Source organism: Numenius arquata, chromosome 6, assembly GCF_964106895.1.
Source record: "Numenius arquata chromosome 6, bNumArq3.hap1.1, whole genome shotgun sequence".
Classification (NCBI taxonomy): Eukaryota; Metazoa; Chordata; class Aves; order Charadriiformes; family Scolopacidae; genus Numenius; species Numenius arquata.
The window spans coordinates 2,930,627-2,951,400 of record NC_133581.1 but is presented as its reverse complement, the minus strand read 5'-3'; the positions used below and the strand labels follow the sequence as shown (position 1 = coordinate 2,951,400).

The 20,774-nt window shown below is 37.1% G+C and overlaps 1 protein-coding gene across 1 annotated transcript in view; it reads right to left on the bottom strand.

The window, feature by feature from the left end:
* Nucleotides 1-20,774, bottom strand: part of LOC141466162 (uncharacterized) — a 44,699-nt gene that overhangs the window by 4,245 nt on the left and 19,680 nt on the right. Inside the window, exons 16-26 of the mRNA XM_074149924.1 lie at nucleotides 20,501-20,591; nucleotides 19,506-19,636; nucleotides 18,641-18,688; nucleotides 17,850-17,959; nucleotides 17,416-17,584; nucleotides 16,954-17,058; nucleotides 5,912-16,675; nucleotides 5,343-5,494; nucleotides 4,044-4,203; nucleotides 2,479-2,631; nucleotides 754-921 (exon numbers count right to left, since the gene is read on the bottom strand). Of these exons, the coding sequence (XP_074006025.1) occupies nucleotides 754-921; nucleotides 2,479-2,631; nucleotides 4,044-4,203; nucleotides 5,343-5,494; nucleotides 5,912-16,675; nucleotides 16,954-17,058; nucleotides 17,416-17,584; nucleotides 17,850-17,959; nucleotides 18,641-18,688; nucleotides 19,506-19,636; nucleotides 20,501-20,591 (12,051 nt within the window). The remainder of the gene's footprint in view (nucleotides 1-753; nucleotides 922-2,478; nucleotides 2,632-4,043; nucleotides 4,204-5,342; nucleotides 5,495-5,911; nucleotides 16,676-16,953; nucleotides 17,059-17,415; nucleotides 17,585-17,849; nucleotides 17,960-18,640; nucleotides 18,689-19,505; nucleotides 19,637-20,500; nucleotides 20,592-20,774) is intronic.

Below are 20,774 nucleotides of genomic sequence, written 5' to 3'. Positions count from 1 at the left end.
AAAGGACACTGTAGAGAGGTTGGTGCTGGTCTCTTCGCACAGGTAACTAATGACAGAATGAGAGGGAATGGCTTCAAGCTCCAGCAGGGTAGGTTTAGACTGAACATGAGGAAAGAATTTTTCACAGAAAGAGTGGTCGGGCATTGGAACAGGCTGCCCAGGGAGGGGGTTGAGTCACCATCCCTGGATGTGTTTAAGAGACGTTTAGATGTGGTGTTGGGGGATATGGTATAGGGGAGAACTTTGTAGTGTAGGGTAGATGGTTGGACTCGATGATCCCAAGGGTCTCTTCCAACCTGGATGATTCTATGATTAACCAAGGCAGCACAGGAAAACTTTTGAAAAACGAAGAGATCACAAAGGCATAAGCTTACAGACGTGTATGAGGGGTTGGCAGAGGGTACTGAAACTCAAACACCTTGCAAAATGATTCATGACTGCTGTGAAATTATCACTAAACTTTGCTGATCCAGTGATTAGTGATCATCCAATTATTTCTGCCAGCTGTAGACCAATTCAAGATGATACTTCAAAACAAAAAAAAAAAAATCATGTATAAACAGCTTCCTTAAATGAAAAGTCAAATAAAACCAGCTTTACAACAATACAGACAGTTATCTGCAGTGCATCATGGGCCAACAAAAGTACCGAATCAGTACAACAAGAAGTATTTACTTCATTTTTAGCACAAAAACCAAAAAAGTGTAAGCACGGAGGAAAAAAACCTAAAAACATTTCCATATAATAGTTTACCTGAACAGTGCCTTGGAAAGATGTTACTTGCATGGTCTGATATTCCCTCTCCAGTCTTAAATACCGATTTTGCAAGTCAGTGTAACGAAGCTGGTTATCCCTTAGAGTCTGTGAAAGAGTCTTCAACTGGGCAGACAAGACAGCATTCTCTTCTGCTGACTGCACAACCTGAAACAAAATAACATTTAAATAAATAAAAATTAGGAATTATCTCCTCTGGGAAATTACTACTGATTTGAGACCCAATGTTGAAAACTGAGCACTAGTTTCAAAATTGCATGAACAAAGCTGGTGAGGGGTCTGGAGAACAAGTCTGATGAGGAGAGGCTGAGGGAGCTGGGGGTGTTCAGCCTGGAGAAAGGAGGCTGAGGGGAGACCTTCTTGCTCTCTCCAACTCCCTGAAAGGAGGGTGTAGCCGGGGGGGGTCGGTCTCTAGGACAAGAGGAAATGGCCTCAAGTTGCTCCAGGGGAGGTTCAGATTGGATATTAGGAAAAATTCTTACACTGGGAGAGTTATTAAGCCTTGAACTGGGCTGCCCAGGGAAGCGGTCGAGGCACCATCCCTGGAGGTATTTAAAAGACAGGTTGACATAGTGCTTAGAGACATGGTTTAGTGATGGTTTTTATCAGAGTTAGGTTGATGGTGGGATTAGATGATCTTAAAGGTCCCTTTCAACCAAGATGATTCCATGATTCTACAATTCTAACTTTTTGGCAGGCTTACAGATTTAACTAGTTGTTTTATGAGCGGTGGAAATAATGAAACCTGAGTATTGATTTTCCCTGACATTGATATGCCCAGACAAGAAACTCATGGTTTTTTAACCCCAGTGCCTTCCTCCCCGTGTTTGCTATGATATCACTGCCTGGCAAAAGACAGTACACAGAAGTTGCTATTTCAGGACAATGCCTACAGCCAAATTAGCCTGATAATATAAACACTTTTTGCCAGGCAGTCCAGGAATGCACAGGAGTCAAGTTTTCATCTTTCCAGGAAACAGACTGTAACTGGGGTCTAAACCTGTTACCCAAACACTCATCTGCACTTGTAGAAGCTTTAGATTCCTACATCTGTTTCAAGTTTGGTTAAAACTATTACTAGTTTTATAAAATGTTTGGGTGAAGCAGTGAAAACAGACACAATGACAGATGTAAGGTAACAGAAACCTAACCTCCTTTTAACAGGAGGTCACACAGAGATAAACATTAAGGGAGCATTCCCAAGAACATTTACAAACCTTTAGGAGCAAAACTGAACACAAATACACATGTGCATGTGCAGACACACACTCTTTACCATCTTAACAGCCACAAAACTGTTCATCGAGAATGTGCAAGGAAACATTTTTGAGGTGTTTAAAATTTGGTATGAGATAGCTAAAATCTTGTCCCAGCTAAGGCAGACATCTGTTTCTGTCTATAATGAAAAGTATTTTACTCTGAGTAGAAGTTCAGCAGTGCCCCATCAATCTCTTCAGAATGCAGACTCAAATAAACCTCTCTCAGTCAAATAACAAGTCAGGAAAGCCTGACAGAAAGATAATAGTTACATTTAATTTGCGATTTCTAGTCTGAACCAACATGGTTAGATTTTGATGAATCTAAGTTTTAAAGCACTCTAACTTTCAGTTATACAAAACACCGCCAATTTAGCAACATTTCTATGTTGATACCAGCTCACAGTCTCACGAGCTATTGAGGATCACAACTGTTGTTCTAAGTTACCTTTGAATTAATCTGCTGAAAATGCAGATCCTTCTGGTGTATCTCCTGAAGACAGCGCTGCAGGTCATTCTGAAGCTGATTCTTCTCAGCTAAAACACGTTTGATTTCCTCCGGCACGTCTGCACTTCCAGCGAGGGAGACAGTTTCCAAGACCTTTAAAAGTATTAACATATTCAGTGTAAATGGTATAGGAGTTTTCTAAATAATATAGAACTCCAACACTAAATATACATACAGACCACACAGTAATTTCCTTTTCGTGAGATCACTTCCTTCTCAAATACTATTTTGCAAGAGACTTGATATATCTTCTAAAAAAATCTAAGTAAAAAAATCTTCTACTTAGCGTTTTCAACCATAATACTTCAATTACAAAAGAAAATCAAAAATTACCATGAAAAGGCAACACAACTTAATTTTTAATTTGCAAATAGTGTGAAGCACAAAAAAAAGGGAAAAAGCAGAAAAATCCAGATAAATATAAAATACCTTCCAAAAATTATTTTCAAACTAATAATGTATAGTATTCATGACTTGTACAACAGCTATTTTGTAAATATGAATTTAAAGCTCAAAGTCCATTTTGGGGGAAAAAAACCAAACACCCAACTTTATGACTAATTCACAGCTTTGGCTGCCTTTATCTCTGTCAGGTCAACATTTTGATGTTAATCTCCAACAATGGAGGGAAATGGGCTATCTCTAATGCTTTACGGTATCTATCTTTCTATACAATCATGAAATAATGACTTCTACCCCATTAAATATTCCATAACCCAACAGACATTACTGTTCGATAGCTTGTACTTGGGATTTTAATGACAGAAAACGAACAGCATATGAGACACAAACTTGACCAACTAAAATGTTGGTTTTAATAGCACAGAAAAGGCAATATTATTCTAAAATAACACTTTCCCTGAACCTTTAATGACAGTCTACAAAAGTAGACAGCGATTGCCAGACTGGGGATCAGCTGCTGCCTTTCTAAATCTAGTATTTTGTTCCTGGCAGAAGCCAGCTCCAGCTGCTTCAGGGGAAGGATAAGAACACTTCCATTAGGCACATCTCTCCCTTCTCCCCCCAGTTAGGTCCTATTCTAATCTGCAGTAATTAGGGATCAGTTTAGGCTCTGATAAATGAACTTTATTAGATCTTTAAAATTTGTTAGCATCAAGTATACAAATTCTGAAAACTACTGTTGTCAAACTACAAAGTCCTTTTCTGATCCTCTTAAAAACTGTGACCCTGGAAACAGTTGTAGCTATAATGTATCTGAAAAACTGTTCACGTTACCTGAAAGAGCACATCCTTTTACTAGCTTCGTATTTATCACCAAATGTCCCCTACTTTAGGTTTACAAGAAGTGAGAGCGTAGAGTCTCCTTTCACTTACACCCCACAGTACTATTAGGGTTTGGGTTCCCCCCCTCTCCGCCCTTATTTATTTCTGAAGTAAACAATCCCAACCTCTTCTGAATTTTCTTCTCAGAAGCAGGCTGCAAATTTACTACAGTGAACTGATGGAAGTAGATTCGTGCCTCCTGCTACTTCTCATTTGTTTACCTTGGGTGGGTAATTGCTGCCAGCAGAGACTGATTTCTTAACGACCATGTCTTGTTGCAGCTTCTGTAGCTCCGCAATCTGCCGGTCCTTCTCAGCAACTGTGATTTGACACTGATTTCGCAGCGCCTGGGACTCTGAGAGGAGGAGGTTGTTTTCCATTCTGAACATAAAACAGTAGACTAGACATTAAATGAGAATACTCTACATACTAGTGAATGAAAAGGATAAAGCTGTACTCATTTCTGAAATAAGTAATGGTATTTTTTTTGCACTGTTATATGCAAATATAGAGCACCATATGAACATCCTCAATATATACTTCAGTTTAAAGACATCTTCTAAAGTTTGGGGGGAAAAAATGGAAAAAGCTATTCGTGCTGTTCACTGGTCTACAAGTTAGAATGAGGTTTGAATATTTTATGCTAACTTGCTCACATTTGCAAAAAATACATGGCCTTGTGACCTCCCCCAAAAGCTTCTAGTATAAGACAAATATTACCTTACTCAGACTTTAATTAGGGATCTAGAAACTGCACTACAGACAATAAAATGCAGTGAGGCACTAGGATACCGCCTACTGGCCTCAAATTCAGACAAAATTATCTTCACTGAACTGATCATAGCATCTTTCGCACTTCAATCATCTGCACAAGTTTAAAAGCCTGAAGAAGAACAGTTTAAGATAACCAAATCTTGATCTGCCTCCGCTGAGTGCCACTTAAAAATGCCTACTCCTTCTCTGAAGCAGACCTCGTGAGGCATTCACAGAATTGGGCCCAAGGTGTCACATTATTCATTTGTCCCAGATGATGCAACATATGAACAGCACTGAAATGGGGCTCTTGAATCTACAAAAATAACGCTGAAATGTGAAATGAAGTTAATTTTGAATATGTAGATAGGCCAAAGACACAACACCTCAGACATCTTTTAAAAAAAGAGATTTCGGGGAAAACGTTCAGCCATATCAATCATTACTCTAAGAAGAAAATATATTCCCAAACATTGAAATAAGAGTCTTAAACTGTAGTTCCATGTATCCAAGTCACCAACAGAACAGAAAAAATTCACTTAAGATTGTTTGAAACCTAAACAAAGAGACCATTAAATAAAGACAGAAGGATAACCACGAACAAAGACAACTCTGTGGAAGTTGATTTCACACATTACAAAAATATTCTTATCCTACCTCCTGCTACGTAATTTTGGGTTTGTGTCAGTTTTAGGTCAGGTTGTGAAGTCACTGAAGAATTCTAAACAAGAGTCAGACGTACTGTTTGTTAATTCTAATATTTATACCTTAATCCAGCAAGCTCATTCTGGTACGATGCAATCTCTCTCTCAGTTTCTGCTTGGAAGGCTTTTGTCTGCTGCAACGCCTTCTCCAAATCATCAACCTTGGTCTTCAGTTTTGATATTTCACCAGCTGCAAGGCTGGCTCCTTCTTTAGCCTACGTTTAATAAACATGGTTAGTGAACTATATGATTGAAGTATATAAAAACCTGTATGACTGACGTTTTATTAGTGCTAGAATTCTAATTACAGAATAATGTTTTTCCCCCGTTTGCTCCTGTTAAACAGGGTAATTACCTAAATTCCCAAAACTGTAAGCACGCCTTCTCTAGTCACACAATGCTTTCTTTGCACTGACATAATTTACAAAGTTAAACTTCAGAATCCATAATGTTTCTACGCATTCTCTGCACTAAAAAAGATAAATTAAGAAGTGATGTAGCCAATTAAAACTTACCAATCTTCCCCTATTGTTCTCAGGCATATCCAAACTACTTTTAAAAGAATTTCTCTCATTGATGCTGTTACAACCAACGGGAAATAAAGCTGTGCTCTGGTTTGTTTCAGAAGTTACCTTCTGATTGCTGAGCTCCTGCAGCAATTTGTCTCGGTCATCCTGAAGACTGGCCATAGCCTTGGAAAACGCTTCAATCTGGTGACCGTAATTCCCACACTCAGATGAGAGCCTGCTAATCTCCATCTCACGACTGACTAACGTCCTACAGAGCTTTTCAATTCCATCAGCAATCTGATCAAGTGTAACCTTATCTGCAGCATCAAGAATAACCCGACTGAGAAGAGAATATTCTTTGAGCATACTGACAAGATGTGATTTAAAGCCATCCAATTCAGCCTCAAGTTCATCTCCTTTCTTTCTTTCAGTCTTGAGTTCAGCTGTGTATTTGCTCTGAAGTACCTTTAAGTCCTCTATTATCCTGTCTCTGTCGTTTTGCAGAGCAGTCATTGCTTTCCCAAAGGCCTCGTTTTGGGACCTCAGTTCATTATTTTGAGATTGAACTTCTAATAACATCTTCTCGGCAAAAGCATCAGGTTCTTCTCCATGTTCAAGTGTCAAAAGAGTCTTATTGTATTCCTCATCTCCATCCTTAGTATTTCTGCCTCTCGATTTCTGGAGTTCATGAACCTTCTTCTGAAGATTTTCTCCAAACTGCCCATTGGATACACTTTCTTTTTTCTGAATACTATCACTAGTCAGCAGCTTCTCTCCAGATTCAGAAACAAGTTTCTCTCTGTTTAAGGATGCAATTAAAGATTCTAAATCATTTATTTTAGACACTAATTTTTTATTTTCATGTTCCAAAGACTCAGCAGTGTCCTTCTGCAATTGATTGGAAAGTTGCACTTCTTTTATTTGCTTTTGAAGGTCATACTTTTCTTGCTCGAGGCTTTTAATACAATCCAATTTCTGCTTAAGTAAGTCTTTCAGCTGATGGTCTTTCAGAGATAGAACTTGGTTAAGATCTTCCCTATACTTTATCAGCTGTGCACTTAGCATTGCATTTTCCGAATGAAGATCATCTATCTGATTGACAAGTGTCCTTATTTCTTGCTTCAAAGCATTATTCTCACTGGCATTCCCAGCTATAAGACTGTCCCGCTGATTTAAGACATCTTGGTGAAGATGTTCCAGTTCTTTGTATTTAGAAAAAAGATCATCCCGATCATTCTGAAGAGATGACATGGATTTTTTAAAGGCATCTATTTCACTGGCAATTGCAGCCTTATCTTGACCTGCTTTGTCCGCTTTCAGCTGGAGGTTTCTCAATTCATTTTCCATCCTCTGACAGGACTCCTCAGATCGTTGTTTCTCTGTCTGCAAAGACCTGAACTGAAGTTCATACTCTTCGATTTGTTTTTTATGTTGAGTCTGTACCTGAATCAGATAGTCAGAAATTTCATCACCTTTTGAAGAAATGAGTAAGGAAATCTCTTTGTCTTTATTATTTAGCATGATCTTCATTTGCTCGGAAATGGTGATCTGCTTTTGCAATTCAGCATTGATTTTTTCCTTCTCAGCTAGAAGCTGTTGCAATTCTTGTTCCTGTCTTGTAAAACTACTTTCCAGAGCTTTTATCTCTCTTCCTGCACTTTTACTATTCTCTATGAGATGATTAAGAGAATTATTTTCTTTAAGGAGTGCTTGCAAAGCTTCTTCTTTGGACTGAAGCACGCTCTCCAATTCTTGCTGCCTGTTAAAAAAAAATGTATTTTCTTCTTTTATTCTGCAGAGCTCTTCATAGCGTTGTAGATCAACAGATTTTTGCCTCAAGTACAGCTCATCCTTTGTTTCCTCTACCACCGAATATTTGATATTCAGTTCTTGAATCTGAGTAATTTTCTCCTTCAATTCTTCTTGTAGAGACATTATTCTTTTATTGCCGTCTTCTATCTGTTTCTCTTTATTTTGGATGGCCTCTTTGAACTGCATTTCCCAGGTTTTCATTTCAGTGACTACCCTGTCCCGGTCATCCTGAAGAGAGGACACACACTTTGTGAAAGCGGCTAATCGTGCCAAAGCCGCATTCAAATCTGCTTGAATTTTCTTGTTTTGGGAGTCCTTAATGCTGACTTCCTCTTGCAAACCACGAATCTCATCAATTGCCCTGTCTTTTTCTCTCTCAAGGGCACCATGTCTTTCCTCTAGGTTCAAAATTTCTCTTTGGTGAACTAATTTCAATTGTTGAAGATTAAATTCCAATTGTCTCTCATATTCTCTCTTTTGAAGTTGTAGTTCCTCTTCTTTCTTCTTAAGTTCTTTTCTCCAATTTAGATTCTCCTCTGTAAGCCTGACCACATCACTCTTTGACTGATCCAACAAGTTCATCTGTGAAGAAAGCTCACCCTTGAGGCGACAGATTTCTTCCTTTGATTTTGCAAGCTTTTCTGAAGCATTACTTAAGTCTTTTTCGAGTTTTTCACTTTTTGACTGCGACAGTTTCACACATCTTTCCAAATCCAGGATCAGCTCCTGGAACTTTATAGAATCCTTTTGCAATTGGTTGATCTCCTGCTGTTTCTCCTTTAAGAGTTCTTGCAATTCTTTTGTTTTGTTTTTACTTCCATTATTATCCCTCTGAGCACTTTTCACCTTCTCCTCAAACACTTTTACAAGGTGTAACTGCTGCTCTTCTTTTTCTCTAATCACATTACATTTTTCTGCCTTTAATTCTTCCAGTTGCTGTAACAGCAAGTTATTCTGTACCTGTGCTGATTTCATTCTGTCAGTAAGATGATCAACTTTTTTAACATGATTAAGCAATTCCGTCTCAAGAAACTCTCTCTCATTTTTTACTTTGTAAGAACTTTCTTGTACATTTTCTAATTCTTCCTGTAACAGACATTTATCATCCTCTAATATCTTAACTTTTTCATTTAGACTAACAATTTCTTGTGTCAGACTCTTACATTCCATGTCCAGCTTTGTTAGATAATGATTTTTATGGTCCAAGGATTTTTCAATTTCTTTTGCTTTTTCTGAAATTAATTTTCTTTCTTGTTCTAGGACAAGCACATCTTGCTCTTTTTCAGAGAGTTTATCCTTTAACACATTAATATCCTGTAACAATGATTCATTCTTATATAATGCATCATTGATTTTAGATTGCGTATCATTTTGGTACACTTCCATTTGAACCTGGAGCTCTCCCAAAGCTCCTTTAGTTACAGTGATGTCATTATGAAGGATACCATTTTCATTCTGGATTTTCTCTAGAGCCTGCTTTAAGTTTTCAGAAGTTTGTTTCAGCTGCTCATTCTCCTCCATCAGCTGATGATTCTGATCAGTGAGTTCACGAAGACGATCCTGGTGTTCTTGCATCCTTGCCTCTTGCTCACGGATCTGCCTCTCTGCTTTACTTTGTAATTCGTCAACTTCCATTTTCTTGGATTCGCCGAGTTGTTTCAGTTGATTCTTAATAACCTCATTTTCATCCATGAGTTTTTGTAAACGCTGCTCAAGAGCCTCCTTCTCAGATTCTCTTTCCCTGAGCTTTTGAATGGCCTCTTGCTTCTCTTTTCTAGTGAGATCAATAACTTGCCTCATATCTGCTATTTTACTACTGATATTCTCATAAGCCTGAAGAAGCGATTCATACTCCTGCTTTAATTCACTATGTTTAGCTTTCCATCCTGTCAATTCAACTGTCTGAGAATCTTTTAAGGTATTTAGTTGGAAAGAAAAGGCCTCTTTTTCCTGAACTATAGTCTCCATGGTGGATTTAAGACTCTCACATGCCGCAGTGAGGTTTTCATTTTCAGTTAATAGTCTGGCATTTTCAGAAACAAGGCGCTCCTCTTCAGACAATGGAGAAACAGTGCTTGAACTTTGGTTTTCTCTCCCAAGCTCCAACAAGCGTTCAAGCATATTTGTCTTGTTCACTAGTTCTTCTCTTTCCAACATCAGCTTATCAATCTGGTCTTTTAGGCATTTATTTTCTCTCAGGGCTTCTTTACGTGATATTAAAGCCGCCTGTAATTTTCTTTGAAGGCGCTCTCTGGACTTCTCTTCTGCTACAGTTCTTTGCTCTTGTGCTTTAGAATCATTTATATTTGCAGATTTTGCCAGCGGCTCTTCAATCATTTGCCTTTGTTTCTGGATTTGACATTCTGTTTTCCCGGAGTAATCAGCCTCTGATAGTTGAAAAGAGGTGCCTTTACCTTCTGACTTTCCTTGAAGGGAATTACTTTCTGAATAAAACTCTCCCAATTCTTTTTCAGTATCATTTTCTTCCTTAAGCTCTTTGCATGACACCACAGCTCTACTCATCTCAGCCTTCTCACGTAGCATACATAGCTCTGCCAGAAGTTTTCCGTTTTCTTCACTGAAATGTTTTACCTCCTTTTTCATATCAATTAGTTCCAAATTGGACTTTTCTAAACAACCGAGAAGTTTCTCTTTTTCATCCTTCATCTCTTCAAATGCTGTTTTGTAATGGTAGGCTTCTTCTTGGCCCTCCTTTATAGCTTTATTTAATAATTCCTTTTCTAGATCAAGTTTAACTTTGAAATCCGTAAGTGAACAACGCAACGCTTCTATTTCCTCATTCTTTTCTGCAACCGCCTTCTTACCTTCAGTTCTCAATCTCTGCAGTTTCTCCTGGTTCCCCTTGTAATCCTCTTCACTTTTTTTAATAAGTGCTTCTTTCTCATTATTTACACATTCAAGCGCCGTCTTAATGTCTAGAGCTTCAGCCTCATATGCTTTCAGCCTTTTCTGTAGCTGCTTTATGACCTCCAACAAGCTGCCCGTACACTGTTCCTGGTACTCCTCCTGCTGTCTCGAAGAGTCTACGCTGACTGTTTCTGGTCTTCCATCACCAAATTCAACTGATAACTTTCTCAACTCTTTCTTTAACATTTCTGTCTCCTCCTGAAGTTTTGCATAATTACTTCTTAGTTCTCTTAACTCAGTGTCTTTACTTGCCGCTGAAGCGATCACGTTTTCTGACTCTTTTAAGGATGCATCCTGAACCTCACTTCTCGCTTTGTCCGATTCCAAATTCCTTTGGCCAGCTGCTTCTTCTGCTGGCACTGCCTTAGGTAAAGCCAGCTCTTTCCCTAACGGATACTCTTCTAACTGATTAAAGTCAAGTTCTTTACATTTTGTTTGAAGAACTTCCCAGAGTGCTTTATGTTCTTGTTTCAGTTGCTCAAGGTATTTTTTTTGTTCATTGAAATCTGCTGCGAGTTTAGCGTGCTCTTCCCTTTCTTTCTGAAACTTTTTCATATCTTCTTTCTTGACCAAAAGCTCCCTCTGTAAGGCCTCTTTCTCTTCTTTTAATTGATTCAAGACATTAATGTCATTGTTGGAGTCCAGACACTTCTTCCCATCCCCAGCACTTGAACCAGGCTCTTCTGAACAGGAATTTTTCAACAATTCTTCCTTCTTCTTAACTTCAGACTTCACCTTTTCAAGAGATAAGAGCAGCTGAGAACGTTCCTCTTCATACGCACTTGCTTTTTCGTTGAGTATAGATTGCATCTGAGCAAGCATGTTGTCCTTTTCCTCTAAAGATTTTAGGTTCTCCTCACATATATTTTCTTTTTCAGCAATGACATCATTTAGTTTTGTAACATTGTCCTGAAGTTCCTCTAAATAAGAAGCTTTTGAAGACAAAATTTCAGTCAAATCACTTATTTTGGCATCTTTTTCTAGAAGCTGTTGCTTCAGAGTTCCAAGATGAGACTCAACATCTTTATTTTGTACTTCAACTAGTTTCAGCTTGTCTGTTAACTCATTAACTTTCTTCAACAGCTCCTCTGCCTTTTTTTGCTCTTTTTCTATTTCTTCCTGCCCGTTCTTTTCCAGTTTTCCAACTTTTTGCATTAGATCTCTTCTTACTATCAATGCTGCTTGAAGTTTCTTTTTCAGATTCTCTTTTTCCTTACCCATTTTCTCAAGATTAAACTGCATCTCCTCTTTTTCATTCATTAAATCCTTAAACACAGCTTCTCTACTGCTTAACATAACCTGACTGTGTTCCAGTTCTTTCTTACAATCCTCAAGTTCCTGCAATACTCGGTTTAGCTCTCCTACGGAACTATTATGAACAGCTTCAAGGTCTTGCAGTTTGGTATTTAACGTATTTCTCTCTTCGGAAAAATTCAGCATTTCGTTAGACAATGATTCCATGATCTGGGTAACAGAACAGTCCTTTTCTTTCAGTTGCTGGCTTAGACCAGAAATTAACTCCTTCTGCTGATTTACCTGGGAAGTTAGGTTTTCGATGAGTTGATCTTTTTTTCCTGTTTCTTCAAGGAGACTTGCTACTTTTTTACCTTCAACGTGCAGTTTTTCTTGACTGGTTCTTACTATTTCTTCTGATGTATTTATCTTGCCTTGAAGAAATTCAACCTGCTTATTTAGTTCTGCAAAAGACTCTTCCCTTTCTTGCAAGAGAGACTCTTGTTTACACAATGTTTCCTTGACTGTGACCATTTCTTTTGACAGACATTCAATTTCAGATTGATATTTGCCCTTCATCTTTTCAATATCATTCTGCAGCAACTCCTTCTCCTTCTCAAGTGACTGCACACTCTTTAATTCATCTTTCATAGTGTCTATTTCTTTCTGTTTTTCTAAAAGCACCAGTTGCAATTGTTCTCCTTCTGTTTCTTTGCTCAAAATAGTGGTTATAAGAGTGGAGAATTTTTCCAATTGAATTTTACTATCGGTTAGCTGCAGTTCAGAATCTGAAGTCTGTGCCTCCTTTTCTTTACATAAAAGCCTGCTACTAAGTAATGGAGATAAGCTTTGAGTTAATTCCTCTTTTATAAGATCCAGCTCTTGCTGCAAAGACTGGATTTTGCTATCCTTTGATTTCATTTCACTTTCTAAACCGCTCAATTGCTCAGCAAGTTTATCATTTTGTAAAGTTGCCCTATCAAGTTCTGTCACCCACTTGTTTTCTGACTCAAGTAGACTTTGTTCTAGAGTTTCAAATTTAAGTTCTAATTTAGAAAGTTCTTCATCTTTCACACTAACCTGCGTCTGTAACTTCTCTTTTTCAGTCTTCATCTGCAGTTTGACAGCATCTATCTGCATTCTTGAATAATTCTCACTGGTTTCTAGTTTTTCATTGATTTCTTGGAGCTCTTCCAATTTCTTTTGCAAATGATTTTGAGATGTAGTAAGCTGTGCGTTTTCAGCCAGCAGTTTATCGGCATCTTCTTGCAAGCGATTTTTTTCTTTCTCTAAAGACTCTACCTGGCACTGCAGACTGCCTATTAAAAGGGCGTTGTCACGGCAGTCTTGAGACGATTTGGAATTTACATTGTTCAATTCTAAGTTCAAACACGCTATTTTGTCTGCCTGTTCAGCGCACTTCACACGCAGAGACTCCACTGCCAATTCTTTTTGCTGTAGTTCTTCTTTCCAAGAATTTATTTGGTCTAGTGCTTTTTGATGTTCGCTTTTAAGAGAGTCAAGTTCAATTGTCAAAGAATCCATTTTCTTCTGATTAATATCAAGCTCCTCATTCTTTTCCTGAAATTCCTTAGTGAGGTTTTTCATAGCTGTACCACTTTCCTCTAATTTTCCTTTGAGAACCTCAATCTCACTAGAAAGACCATTAAAGTTGCTATCTGCCAACTGTATACTGGTATCTTTCTCTTTCAAAGAATTTAGCAGTCCAGCAATAACGTCTTCTTTCTTCTCAACAGCTGAATTCAACTCAGTTCTTAATACATATTGTGCTTCAATTTTCTCCTGAAGAGATAAAAAGGCATTTTCTCTCTCATGGACTAGGTCTTTAGTTTTCTGCAGCTCTTGTGTTAGTTCATCTACCTGGTTCCTGAGCTGAGAAATTAAATTTGTCTTCTCTTCATCTTTCCTTGCTTTCTCCTGCAGAGTTTTGAGGAGACTTTCATTTTCTGTAAGAGATGACTCCTTTTCTGATAAGGACTGGTTCATCTCAAGTATTATGTTCTTCTGATTTTGTATTTCTTTTTGCAAATTCACTTTTGCTTCCTCCACATCTACCACCTGTTTCTTTAAGACCTCACATTCATTCTCTTTCTCTTGAAGTTGCCGCTTTGAAGTCTCAATAGACAATGAAATATTGTTGATGGTTAATTCTTTTTCTGAAAGAAGTACTTTTAATTGTTCTGCTTCAGAGGCTAAAAGCTCCAACTGTTTCTGTTGCAAAACAGAAGATTCCTGTACCTCAGAAAGCTCTGCTTTTAAACTGATATATTCATCTAACTTTTGTTTTAAAGATTCATCCTTTTGTATAATTGAATCATTCAACTGGGATGATTTTTCTGTCACATTTTTAAGCTGATACTGAAGGTCAGAAATAACCTCCATATTCTCAGACAGTTGAACCCTAAGTACATCAGACTCTTCAGATTTATCTTTTAATAACTTTAATTCTTGGGCTTGCCTCTTAAATTCATTTTCTTTTTCCTGCATTGCGTGTCTAAGCTGGCTGGTTTCAAAACTTAGGGCTTGTATTTGGTTTTGCAGATCTGAAATGATTTGCATATATTGCCCCTCTCCTGCCATTTTACTGTCTTTCATTTGCTGAATCAAAGCCTCCTTTTCAGAAAGGAGAGTTTCTTTTTCTTCAAAGGCCATTTTTAAGTTTTCTTTTTCAATCAAGAGGCCATCAATTTGGTCCTTCAGAGCTAAAATATTATGACTTTGTTGAGACAAGTGTGAAGTTAAAGCAGCTACTTCATCTGATTTTTTCATTACCGTAACATTAACTGTTTCAATGTCTACTTTCAATTTTTCATTTTCTAGCGCTGCTGCATGTGCTTGTTGCCTTGCTGAAGTGATTTCAGACTGTTGCTGTACCAACTGTGACTGAAGAGCTTCACATTCACGTGACTTCTCAGTCAATAAGCTTGAAAAGTCCTCCTTTTCATGCTTAAGCACATCCAATTCTTTGCTTAATAGCTGTAGCTGATTATTTAACACTGTACTTTCTTCCATTTTTTCAGACATTTGCCTATGATGCTTCTCAAGTTCTGAGCCCTGATTTTTTAGAGTCAGGTCTCTTTCCTCTACCAACTGAGATAACTTTGTTTTTTCATCTTTGAGATTTTTTATTTCATCCTGCAGCTCTACAGTACAAAACTTACTCTCTTCCATTGCCTTACGCAATGAATCATTTTGAAGGTTTCTCTCTTCTAGAGACCTGTTCGCAGCTTCCAAATCCAAAGTTAGGCTTTGAATTTGTTCCTGCAGTAATAAATTCTTTTCCTTACTGTGGCTGAGCTCTTGGATTAGGCTACTGCATTCAGATAACTTATTATTTAACATTTCTTCTTTCTTTATTTCTTTGTCTCTCGTATCCTGCAGCTGAATGAGAAGTGATTGCATTTGTTCATGCAACTGTTGTGTCTGTTCCTTGCTTTCACACAACTGATCTGCCAGCACATTACATTTCTTTGTTTTCTCCTGCAGCTGTTCTGCCACTGAATTTTCTTTTTGCTCGGCAAGTACTGAAAGTTGTTCAATCTCTTTTGCCAGTGTGTTTTTATCACAATTTAGTACTGAAAGAGTTTTTTCGTACTCAGCAGCGCTAGCAGATAACTTATTCTCTATTTCTGCCACAGCCTGGATTTTCTTTAACAATTCACATTCTTTTACGTCCAGGAGTTTGGACAAATTCTCATTTTCCCTGATTAGCTGCTCCTTCTCTTTTTTCACTGTATCTATACTTTTTTTCAGATATTCATTTGCTTTTATTTGCTCTGCCAATTTTTCTTCTTTCCCTTCAAGATCTGCCTGCAATTGCCTATTAGCCGAAGCTTTCTCCCGTGTCTCTATTTCCATCTTGTTAATTTGTTTATGTATTTCATTTAATTGGTTATTAAGTTCTTTGCAACATGTCTCTTTGGCTTCCAGATCTCCAGTTAATTTAAGTTTAGTCTCTTCATTTTGCTGTTCCAAAACCCCAAGCTTCTGCTCTAATGAAATAATGACCTCTTGTTTCTCTTGTAATTCTTTTTTAATTGTTTCCTGATGTTCAGTATGTTCTATAAGCTTTCTAGATAACTCAGACAACTCTTCATCTTTTTTAGCATTTTCCGAAACCAGTTTATTGTATGAATCTTTAATTGATTTTAACTCATTTTCAAGTGTCTGTGCTTTACTCTCTCTCTCTTTAAGCAAATTGTTCCATTTTTCCTTTAGAGTATTGTTTTCCTCAAGCTGAGATTTCAAGTATTCGGTTTCTTTTCTTTGTTTATCCTCAGTTTCTTGTAGCTTTTCAGATGATTTACTAATTTGTTCTTTCAGCAAAGTGATTTGTGACTCGCACTCCGCCAGTTTGTTATGGTATGCAACATTGTTGGCTTTGATTTCAGAACGGAGATCCTTAATTGTAGCGCTATTCTCACTGCTTTGTCTTATTAATTCCTCATTTTCTTTGGTTTTAGCTTCATTCTCAACTCTAACTCTTTCTAGCTCTAGTCTCATTGCATTACTTTGCTCCGAAAGGACAGATATCTTCACGCTTGCATCTCTTACATCAGCTGTTTGGACTTCTTTCAGTAAATGAGTTTCCCTTTCAGCCTTTGATAAAGCCTCTTCCATCCCTCGTATTTCTTCCTCTTTGCATTGTACTTGGCGCTTCAGGATGATAATCTGTTCAGAATACTCTGTCATATTCAAAGACAGGACAGACATCTCCCTGTCTTTTTCTGCCAGTGCTTCTTTAAGATTATCAATTTCTCTCTCACGTTTCTGGAGATCTTGAATAAGTTGAGATCTTTCCTCTAAATGGCTTGTATTCAATTTGTCAAGCTCTTCATTTGTCTGGTCCAGGTCCAGCTGCATCGACTCTACCACGCCATCTTGTTTCAAAGTCTAAACATCAAGAAAAGCATGTTAGAAAAATAATTCAAACATACGTTAGAGGGAGAATGGAAGTTACACTCCACATGCAGAATGAGTATCTAGGGTAATCCATCTGTCCCCAACTGTACAGTCACAAGATAACCAGGTCATTCTTTAAATTGTTTTAGCATACAGAAAGTTTAGTGTATGAAATTTTTAGCAGTTAATGCTGTTATTTTGCTGACATTTAAATGCGCCATGTCAAAAGAACACAAAATTTCTTCTCTTACTTTATTTTAAAGAGTTACCTTTTCCTTCAGTGTAGCAACTTTTTCTGTTAGATCACTGATGACCGTTTTCTGCTCAGTGTTCTCCACTTCATAAACACTGCACTTCTTTAAGGCTTCATTCAGCTTAGTATTAAAAATAAAAGTCAATGTGATAGAAATATGTAGAATTATACTAAAATGGTGATGTTATATTTGTAGTATTGAATTTACATAACAGTGGAGTTTATACTTTGAAATTAATAAACAAGGATAACTTATCATGCCAATAAAACATAAATACTTCCATGCAAAGCTCCATGTTGGGTCTAGGAAATCCCTACACCCAACTTAAAGCAAAGCAATTACATAAAGTGAACAAAACTGTAAAGAAACAGAGCAAAAACCTTCAGATACAAAAACCAGCAATATTGCTGCTGGGACACAAATAGAAAGTTATAGTTAATGCTCTCCAGTTCTAACAAATACTATTTAATAACTTACTTTTTGCTCAGTACACACAAACTTTTCACCAAGATCTTTGTTCAGAAGATCCTTTTCTTGAAGCAGTTTCCTCAAAGTTTCGATTTGTTCTAGTTTTTCTGTCATGCTCAACAGTTTTTGTTCTTTTTCTCCAAGTGAAGTTTCAAGGAAGCTATTTCTGTCACTTAACCTACGAAGAAAATTCACATTTTGATATTTTGAAAACAAAGCTTGCTTTAAGCTTTCTAGACTTATTAGCCCCAAACTGTGGTCCTAAAAGAATAATTGTTTTTACACATTCCATTTAAACTTTAAAGTATAAAAATTAGCATTACTGAAAACACAAGCAGGAATCAAGTAACTCTTTGTCAAGTGTTTTAAGAGATTATGCTCAGTAGAAGCTTATAGCAAAGAAAGTGAATCCCATACGGAGTTGTAAAGAGCCTTCATTTTACCCTTTAAGCTGCTCATTCAAGCCAGAGATCAGAATTTGATTCTTTTCCGCATCTCGCATTTGTTGGCTGCGTAATTGGGTGAGTTGAGCTTGCAAACGTTCATTTTCGTTCTGCAACAAAACAACAAGGAAGAGGATTATGACCTACAAACACTCAGAATATCTTAGGAAATCTGACTCTTCAGGAGATTTACATCCTACATGGTAATTGAGACCACTCTTCTAGCACTTCAGCAAGTATCAGTGCAAAATACACCACTAATATCACAAGTTCAGATGGGATATTAGTTCAGATAGATGCAACCCGCCTTTCAGAAATGCTGCAAGAGCACGAACTCAAGGACGATTGCTGTATACCCAAAACACCACACACACTCATACTGTGTTAAGGCAGCTTACTTATCTTAACAGGGGAAGCTATTGCTTTGAAAATATACATTTTTTCATAGGTTTGAAGACAGTACCAAACTTGCGAATTTTTTTTGCCTATTTTTCAGGTTGAAGGAATGCAAAAACCTGCATATGGGGGAATTGTGGAGAAAAGAAAAAGGAAGCAAGCTCCATTCACACAGCTTTTCTTTTTTGTTTTTAAAGACAGTACAAATCTCCTACGCTAGTCAGATCCACTGCACCAACTCAAAAATAAAACCACAAAAAAAAAAAAAAAAAAGATCTGACAACAGCAACCAAAACCAGAACATAGATCCAGAATCAACAGAAAAGAGGACAAACACAGCAAACTTGTCACCTCTAATGAAAACAAGCTATCGTTCTGGAGGAGGCAGAACACACCTGTACCGCCCTCAATAGCTGCCCTTCTTCATCTACACCAAACGTTACCTGTATTGAAAGGCTTTGTTACAAGATTCTCAAGTAATAATTAATATAAGGTTGTCTTTCATCTTAAAATCGTTCATTCTTTTTTATATTTGCACAACTTAACAGATAAAGAACTATGAATAATGCACTAACCCTGAAGGAGCTTGAATAACAGATCAATTGTGTCATTTAGTGAAAATAAGGTTTAAAAATTATCATAGTAACTTTTCCATCAAAAAATATTAAAAATAACTTTTCTGATAAATATTTACTTTACTGTTCCTTTTGGTGCCTTCACTGAATAATTTTACTATCTAAATACATATCAAATTAATATCTGGGGGTCAGAATATTAAATTATTAATTCTTTTTTCTGTATTTACACAGTTTCTTTTCTATAAATGTGTGTATATATAAATAAAAAAATAATATTCATACACACACTAATATAAAAGAAACTTGAGGGATGTAAGAAGAGGGAGACTTATGCCAGTAGGAACTACATCTAATTCGGGACTTTCTGGCAAAGACCCCCTACAAAGAATAATGAAAATCATGTTGCCTTTTACTATGGTTCTAAAACAAATTAACAAATCCGACTTTCCAACAAGTTTCTCCATGTGATGATTTTTACTTTTGTTGAACAGAAGTGTCAGGCTTCAACTTCAGAGCATAACATAGTATGTGTACACTCTCTGCCAACATAATTATGAAATATAAAGTAGGCTTTAGACATTTTTGGTAGCTGCAAATTGACTTTTTTGTCTTACTGTGAACATAAACAGAGAATAAAATTATTCTCTTATACCACAGGATTTAAACAAATACAAAAGCTCACCTGTAGAGCCTCCATTCTACCTTGAAGCTGCATTCTATCTTCCAAATCCTGACAACGTTCTTCTAGAAACAGAATTTGTTCCTGCAGTTGATTTCTTTCCAATTCCAACTCTTCAACCACACTCCGTAAGCCTGCTTAAGTCAAACAAAAATTATTTCAAGAAAAGTCTACTAAAATTCCTGAAGTCTAGAAATGGTTTCAGCTTTTTATTCATGACTCTCACCAGCGTTGGGCACAATCAAGTCTCAACCATTTCCAGTGGAAATGCCTGAGGCCCTGCATTTCCAAAAATTAGACGGCCTTAACTGTTGAAAAACCAAAATAAAGTTGCCTAGCTCAAGAACTCAGAGAACCTGGCAGAAATATTATAAACAATATTGCGGCTCAATCAATAGTGTGGCTCATGCTACTTTAATTACAAGTGAATCATGTACTTGCAGGATCAGATCTTAAGCAATTATTAATAAGCAAAGTAAACCGGTCTGTATCAAAATTTGCAAGTGTGTCTATTCCATTTTAACCGTAAGATACATTTGCAGCCTTTACTACCAATATAAAAACATTTGCATTAAAAAAAAAAAAATAAAGAATTTGATTTTTAAATTAAACGCATACAGCAATGGAATGCAATTCCACATAACTGTTACACAGATTGGAAACACATTCACAGAAACAAGACTCAATAACTTAAAAAACACATGATCTTGCCACGTAGGATGGGCACCAAGGCTCAACCAACTTCAGTGTTTACTCATATTTATATTCTACTTCTGAACCAAAACTAGGCAGTTCATCCAGCACGCACATGCTTTAAAATGAAAAGGAAGAAAACGCAAGCCAAAAAAATTCAACAAAGATTAGAATACACCACAAATGGGTTGTTAGTTGAATTTGAAAACAAAAATAGACACAAAATACAGATGCTGTGCATGCTTTAATAAACTGTCTAGTCGCTATCACACCTGCATTAGGTGAAGTGTACTCTGGCCACCAACCTCCCATATTTTCTCCTTCAGCTGAATCAGTGCTATCCACGGTGACGTTCAATTCTTGAAAGCATTGTTTTCTATCGAAGTTGTATTCTTCCTACGCACAAAACATGAGAATGAAGTTTAAAGAAGAAAGGAAGCAAGGGTAAAATATATACTCTGTTATTAAAAGTGTAGTTTCAATTAGAAGTCCTCAAACTCAGCAAGTGACTCAAGTGCCTTGAGTAAATGAGTAAATATATGGGATTCCTGTGAGCACCAGAGTAACCTACCCAGCTTC